The sequence below is a fragment of the Rutidosis leptorrhynchoides genome, chromosome 3, assembly GCF_046630445.1.
Source record: "Rutidosis leptorrhynchoides isolate AG116_Rl617_1_P2 chromosome 3, CSIRO_AGI_Rlap_v1, whole genome shotgun sequence".
Lineage (NCBI taxonomy): Eukaryota > Viridiplantae > Streptophyta > Magnoliopsida > Asterales > Asteraceae > Rutidosis > Rutidosis leptorrhynchoides.
In genome coordinates, this window is record NC_092335.1 from 428,755,938 (window position 1) to 428,763,195 (window position 7,258).

A 7,258-nucleotide genomic window follows, 5' to 3' on the forward strand; every position below is an offset into this window, starting at 1 on the left:
GATCATCAAGATTATTATTAAATCAGTTATAGTTAGATATATTATAAAATGGTATGCATGCCGTCAACTTTCGTTGTATTGAAAGATTGTCTTTTCAAAAACGAATGCAATGTTTGTAAAATGTATCATATAGAGGTCAAATACCTCGCGATGTAATCAACTGTTGTGAATCGTTAATAATCGATATGGACTTCGTCCGGATGGATTAGGACGGGTCCTTTCAGACACACCATGAGGATGACGTGACTTCAGAAGAATTCGTCACTCTTCTTAACGACGGAGGCAATGTTAGCATCTTTGGAGCCATTTGTCGGATTAACTCCACCTGGACAATTAACCCTTACATGCCCAGTCTTCCCGCACTTCCAGCATGTCAGATTCTTTTTAGAGTTTCTCTTCTGCCTATCCGAACATAATAGTACCGTAGCTTCTGATGACGAGACTCCGTTACCTTCCAATCTTTTCTCCTCGGATAGGAGCTTGCTAGTAACATCTTCATACTTCAACTTTTCTTTCTCGTACATTAGAATAGGTTTCATGTGCTCATAGGACGATGATAAAGATAATATCAACCTCAACGCTTTATCTTCATCATCCGTTTTAACTCCAATAGCCTCCAGTTCCGAAACAATACCGTTAAGAATACTTAGATGATCTGAAATCTTTGAACCCCCATCCATACGCAAAGTATGAAATTGTTCTTTAAGACACAACCGATTTGAGATGCCCTTGCCCTAGTACAACTGCTCTAGTTTAACCCAAAGCTCATTTGCCGTTGATAACCCGTGCACATTTGTAAGCACGTTCTTTGCAAGACACAAACGAATAGCACTTGCTGCCCTCAAATCCATATCATCCCATTCTTCTTCATCGAACTTACTGCTAGAATCACTGTCGGGAACAAAGGTGGGTTTACCTTCCAATGCCTTGTGTAACCCGGACTGAATCAACACATCCTTGACTTGAACCTGCCATAAGCCAAAATTGATCATCCCATCAAATTTCTCTACATCAAACCTCATTGGACTGAACTTCAACATCGTATCCGTATCTTATAAACAACACTTTCTTTGATTTTGCTCACGTTTCGACTGGCCGACAGATGTAGTGGAGTGGCGCACAGGATCCGTTAAATTGGAAAATCCAACACCCGGTCCACTACAAATTCTAGACACCACTTACTCCGAATCAGAAAAATATTGTCTAACCAGATACCCTATACGATCAATAGAACTCGTTTCTGATGTGGACGATCCACTCCCGTGGCAACCACAGAGCATACTCCGACTCCTATAACCGAGACCCCCGTCAAACCTGACGCTCTGATACCAGTTGTTGGAAAATTACGATCTCACTAATTCCCACCACTCAGCCCAACAATAATAGTAAAGAAATAAGAACAATACACAACACAAGATTTAACGTGAAAACTCCAAAACATGAGAAAAACCACCGACCCCCAAAGAGAGAAATACACTATATCACAAATTGTTACAATGATATAGACGACTCTCTTAAGCCAACTACACTCTCCAAAATATTTAACTAATACAACTCTCAAACAAGGGTAAGAAAGAAAGAAATAATCAAATACTTAGAGTGTATTGATTGGTGCAATTTGGAATGAAGACTTAGCCCCTCTTTTATAACCAAGCAAGTCCCCTCCAACTTTTTCCTCCCACCTATGTGGGATAACATCCTTCACAAATACTATGCAACCATATCCAATTCTTCTAACCAAAACTATATCCAACAAAGAATGCCGAAATCAAAAAATGGGACAAATTGCATTCGATAGTTTTCCAACAGATAAATCTCAAAAACTACACGATTTAAAATAAAACTTTGACTAAATTTGATGTGTGAATCAAAAGATATGACTTTTCAAAGTTACAAGACACTTATAATAATCTTTTGCAAATCGCAAGGCTCATTTGCAAGAAGCTAATTTTATTTGCGATTTGCAAGCATTTTTTTTTTTTTTTGTGAATTGCGAGGGATTTTTTCAAACTTTTTTTTTTTGTGAAAAATTGTTGGTGTTTTGGTTATGATGACCATTGGTAAGAGTTAGTCAGTGCTTTAAATGAGGACAAAGGGTGTTATTTTTACGGTGTTTTAAGGTCTAAGTCGAGTCATGACACAATCAATTAAATTGTATAAGTTTAAGTATCAAAGTAAAGAAGCCAATGTGTGTGATATATAAATAGGCATAGTCTCATCATTATTCTTGCTACATCAGTAGATAGAGTAACGAGTTCGGATATCAAATTTATCAAACCCTAACTTTTAATTTTGTTTATCATATTTTTTCAACTTTTATGTTATCGTTATCTTTTTAATGTATGCATCTTAACTAAATGTACAATTTACGCGTTTTCACAGCGAATCAAGATTGTCATACCACATGCATAATCCTAATTTCTTTAGAGAACCCCGGACAAGAGTAAGTGAGAAGTTGATAGTAAAATTCATATACAAAGAAGATACAATAAATATATTCCAATCGTTGTCACTATCACTGTTGTGTGTACCGTGTACGGTAATAATAAGATACAAAGTTTAAAATGGTCACCACTAATATTTAGATTTTGTACGTAACTTTTTAGTTCATAGAATGACGAAAGATCATGGTAGGATTATAATTATAATTATAACTAAAGTCTATTTGGTAATTTAGTTAGTAAACTGAATCTAATCAATTTATAAGTATAACTATTAATTTTTAACTTCGACAAATCCTTCATCGCCGATTGTGTCAATTCGAGATTTTTCTTATGAAGGAATTGGAATACTCAATAGGGTGATTTCCACTCACAAATTTGTTAAATCCATTATTATTATGAATTACTTGTATCGTACAAATACTTGATGCATAACAAATAATGGATATCAAAATCATAAGTGAAAATCCAACTCAATATAAAAGAAATGAACTTTATAGGTCTCTATATGAATAATTACCATTCCTGAGGGGGTTTGATGTAATTTAATTATTTTCCTCCCATCTTCAAAATACTACTAACTTCAACCCTGACAAAATCGAAATACGGCGATATCGTTTGATTTCCATCGTTGTTTCTTCTTTCGTGACAAACTGCAGCAGATTTCATCTGAAATTCATCCATAACTTAAAGGTAACCCTAATTAGTTTCTTTAATTTTTCAATTTCACCCTTCCTCATTCTCAATCATCTAATTTCTGTCTGTACATATGAAATCGAATTGCTGATACTCTATAAACCTTCGATTTCATGCTTCTTTTTTTCTTTTCTTCTACAAATTGAAACGATTATCTCCTTTTGTTTTGATTAATGATCCGTTTTGACCTAATTTATGTATATAAATCTTTGATTTGAAGATGCTAGAAACCCTAACTTATTATTTTGAATAATTTAGTACGAAATTGATGTCTAACATGCTATTCGACTCGTAAATTGGTGTTTATACCCCTTTAATTTGCTATTTTTAACCCGTTGTTGCTGTTTGTGACCTGCAAACTGCTATTTTTGACTTGTAACTTGCTGTTTGTGACCTGTAAGCTGTTGTTTTCACACTTAACTTGCTGTCGTGGCCGGTTAGCCGTCGTCCTTACTTGTAATTTGCTGTCTTTTTACCTTTAAGATGCTTTAAGACCCTTAAGTTCCTGTTTTTTGATCGATAAGTTACTGTTTGGACCCGTAAATAGATGTTTTTTACTTGTAAGTTGTTCGAAACCCTAGCTTCGTCTAATGAATTCAGTTTCATTTTATCTTTTGAAGAATTAGGACGTCTGTTGGTTGTTCTTTTTAAGTTAGGGTTTTTATTTCTTTTTCCAAATATAATTAGTTTTTCGAATTGTGTAGGATATAGGTATACATATATAATTAACGTATATGTGTATGGCTTCGGAGGCATTAGATCCGGATAAGATAAATAAAGAGAAGAGTAAGTGGAAAGTTGATAGTAAAGTCTATACGAGAAGAAGACACAAGAAACATATTTCCACTAACACCACCACCATCACCACCGCTTCTCCGGTAGCCGTAGTAAATAATGATCAAACCCTAATAGAAAAAGATACAAACTTGTTAACTTTGAGAGGCGTATCAGATGACCCGTCTGGCCAAAATCTTCAGGTGGCTTTGGAAAACTGTGAACCGAGACCACTTGTTACTTTCGTTGATGATAGAGTCAGGATTTGTTTGGAAGCTTCAACTTCCAGGAATGAAATTCATGACCTTAAGAAGACACTAAAAGGGGAGTTGGGTCAAGTTAGAAGCGTTTATCAAAGGATCGAAGAAAAAGAGGCCGAAATTACACACTATTCTACGGCTTCGGGCGCCACTACTAACCATGATATTGTTACACAATATCCGGCAGATTTAGTCACTGCTAACCACCGTAATGAAATCCCTCAATATTCAACCGATTTAGATACTGCCACCAACCATCATGAAATCACTCACTATTCGACTGCTTTAGGTACAGCCAATGATAATATAACTTATAGTCAATCGCAGTATCCAGGTGGTGTTATGGTAGACAGAAGATCCCTTCTTAGAGCTGATTCAGAAATGGGAACTGATTACATGGACCGGAGAGCTTTATCGAGAGTTCATGCCGAAATGGATTCAGACTTGATTGATAGGAGAGCCTTGATGAGAGTCAATTCTGAAGTGAATCCGATTGTGAATCAAGATATGTCTACCTTTAGACAGTTAAGTGTATCTGTTGGTGAATATGTTGAGAAAGAGAAAAGGACACCAAAGGCGAATCAATATTATAGAAATACTGATTTTCTGCTTGGTAAGGATAGATTGCCTCCCGAGAGTAATAAGAGGCTGAAATCGAATGGAGGTAGAAAATCGGATTATTCAGTTAGTCTTGAAAGACATAAAAATCAGATTTTTAGGAGTTGTAGCATTTTGCTGACGAGGTTGATGAAGCACAAACATGGTTGGGTGTTTAACGAACCCGTTAATGCTAAGCTGCTTGGGCTTCACGATTACCATGACATCATCAAACATCCTATGGATTTGGGCACGGTTAAGAGTCGGTTAGCCCAGAACTTTTACAAAACACCTGGTGAATTTGCTGATGATGTCAGACTCACTTTTTACAATGCCATGACTTATAATCCTAAAGGGCAAGATGTTCATGTTATGGCCGAAACGTTATCAAATATATTTGAAGAACGATGGGTCGTGATCGAATCTGAGTGGAAGTATGGAACGACATATGATGCTGGAACACCTACACCAACTTCAAGAAAGACTCATCAGTTTAGAACACTCGATCGGTCACAATCTATGGCTTTACCTTTTATGGCTAGACCAAAACCTGTAAGTTATGCACCTGTGACTAGGACCCCTGTACTGAAGAAACCGAAAGCTAAAGATTTGAATAAGAGGGATATGACTTACGAAGAGAAGCAAAAGCTCAGTGCAAACCTTCAGAGTTTACCTTCTGAAAAGCTTGATAACATTGTACAGATCATTAAGAAGGGTAATACGACTCTTTCTCAAAATGATGACGAAATTGAAGTTGACATTGACAGCGTTGATGTCGAAACGCTATGGGAGCTCGATAGGTTTGTAACGAACTACAAGAAGAGCTTGAGCAAGCACAAAAGGAAAGCTGAACTTGCTCAACAAGCAAGAGAACTGGCTGGAAATGCAAATAACCATACCACGCTACAAGTAAACTAATTATATTTCAACTGTTACTATTACTTATAGCTTTCTTTCAATAGTCTAGAAATGATATCTTGTGATATTTTTCCAGAACCCTACTTCATCTATGCCAGAGGTTCCACAAGAAAAGAGAACAGGTAACTTTATATGTTTCTGGCATTTGTACGTCTTATTTTGTTAAAGAAATATGATCAAGTGATGCTAATATCTTTCAAATGCGTGTTTTTTGTGAAGCAGATGAGAAGAGCTCTGCTCCTACTCAACCCAATCAAAGAGTGATCGGAGGAGATAATGCTACTCGGTCCAGTAGTTTAAGCAGTTCTAGCAGTGACTCCTCATCAAGCGGTAATTGTTTTACATAAACTATATTATTTGTCACGACAACATTACTGAGTTTATTTGATTCTCTGTTGTTTTATATATGTTGGTGTTGAAATCTACAAATATATATTTTTTTACCATTATTTTGTTTCCTTCCATGCAGATTCGGATAGCGACAGTTCTTCTGGATCAGATGTAGGGCAATCGCCTAGGGCTTGAAAGAAACAGCATATTAAGGTAGTTACCAAACTGTTGTAGTAAAGTCATTTAAACCTACTCAAATTGGGCATTCTGTATTCTACTTGATATTATGAAATTTTGAATTTCATTATTGCTCAAGATTGTGAGCTGAAAAAACAAAAAAACAAAAAAACAAAATTTGACACTCCAAGTTTGAGGTGGCACCAAAGTGTTTCAGTTTATGAGTTTCTGTATTAGAAATAATGATCTGAACAGGGCGGAACTATGCGGAGACAAAATATTAATGCATAAAAAAATTATACTTGCTGCTCTTTTTCTGTAGTTTATAGGTATGTTAATTGCGTGTTGTAATAATAAATCTCACTTTATTTTGCAGATTTTTGGACATATTCATCAAGTTGATGCCAATATGTGAAAATTGAAATATGCTATTAATATGTCGTATCCAGCGTGGCGGTAAATCCAGGTTAAATATGCTGGTTTGATGAGGTGGTAGCTTTTGCTAGATATTAGTAGTTAGGAACTTAGGATTGTATGAAATAGATTCTTTTAGGGATATTGGGCCTCCTCTGTGTGTAGCAAATGTAGGTTGCCAAGAAGTGCTACATTTTAGTTTGTGAGGGAGCCCATTGTAGGTTGGTTTTAAATTATGTCCTCAAGTGGGGTGGACTAGATACTAGATTGTTTTCATAAGTTGGAGGAGTTGTGTTTTGTCCTTCATTGTAAGGCGTTAAAATCTTCATAACGCTCATGAGATGTGTGCCAAATGAAAAGTTCAGGTAGATTGTACAGTAACAATCCCCTTTTTAAGTTATCAGTGGTGTTTTGTCTTTTCTGATTATTGTGTTTCAAGTACTTAATTACACTGTGTAATAATATTAGTGAATTAGTAATCAGTTATGTTGGTAATGTTCATTCAAGTTTTTGCAACTAAAATGGTCAAGTAACCCAGTCATATTGGACTATGGAGTTTCGGCAAATAAACTGTTTGTCCCGATTAACAATTAACAACATGCAGGAGGTGAATATAATTCTTTTCCTAATTAAAGTGGTTTTAAATAGTCA

General features: G+C 35.8%; 1 protein-coding gene across 1 annotated transcript; it reads left to right on the forward strand.

Annotated features, from left to right (window-relative positions):
• Positions 1–3,041: 3,041 nt before the first annotated feature.
• Positions 3,042–6,709, forward strand: LOC139897858 (uncharacterized). The gene is made up of 6 exons (XM_071880573.1): positions 3,042–3,134; positions 3,842–5,677; positions 5,763–5,808; positions 5,909–6,016; positions 6,156–6,229; positions 6,570–6,709. Exons 2-5 carry the CDS (start codon positions 3,872–3,874, stop codon positions 6,209–6,211), a joined length of 2,016 nt encoding a protein of 671 aa, XP_071736674.1. The 5' UTR covers positions 3,042–3,134; positions 3,842–3,871; the 3' UTR covers positions 6,212–6,229; positions 6,570–6,709.
• The last annotated feature ends 549 nt before the right edge of the window (positions 6,710–7,258 follow it).

Excerpts from the sequence above, each read along its gene's own strand:
- LOC139897858 (XM_071880573.1), top strand. The coding sequence starts at position 3,872 with ATGTGTATGGCTTCGGAGGCATTAGATCCGGATAAGATAAATAAAGAG. Across the intron at positions 5,809-5,908 it reads TCCACAAGAAAAGAGAACAG|ATGAGAAGAGCTCTGCTCCT; the intron begins GTAACTTTATAT and ends TTTGTGAAGCAG. Across the intron at positions 6,017-6,155 it reads CAGTGACTCCTCATCAAGCG|ATTCGGATAGCGACAGTTCT; the intron begins GTAATTGTTTTA and ends CCTTCCATGCAG.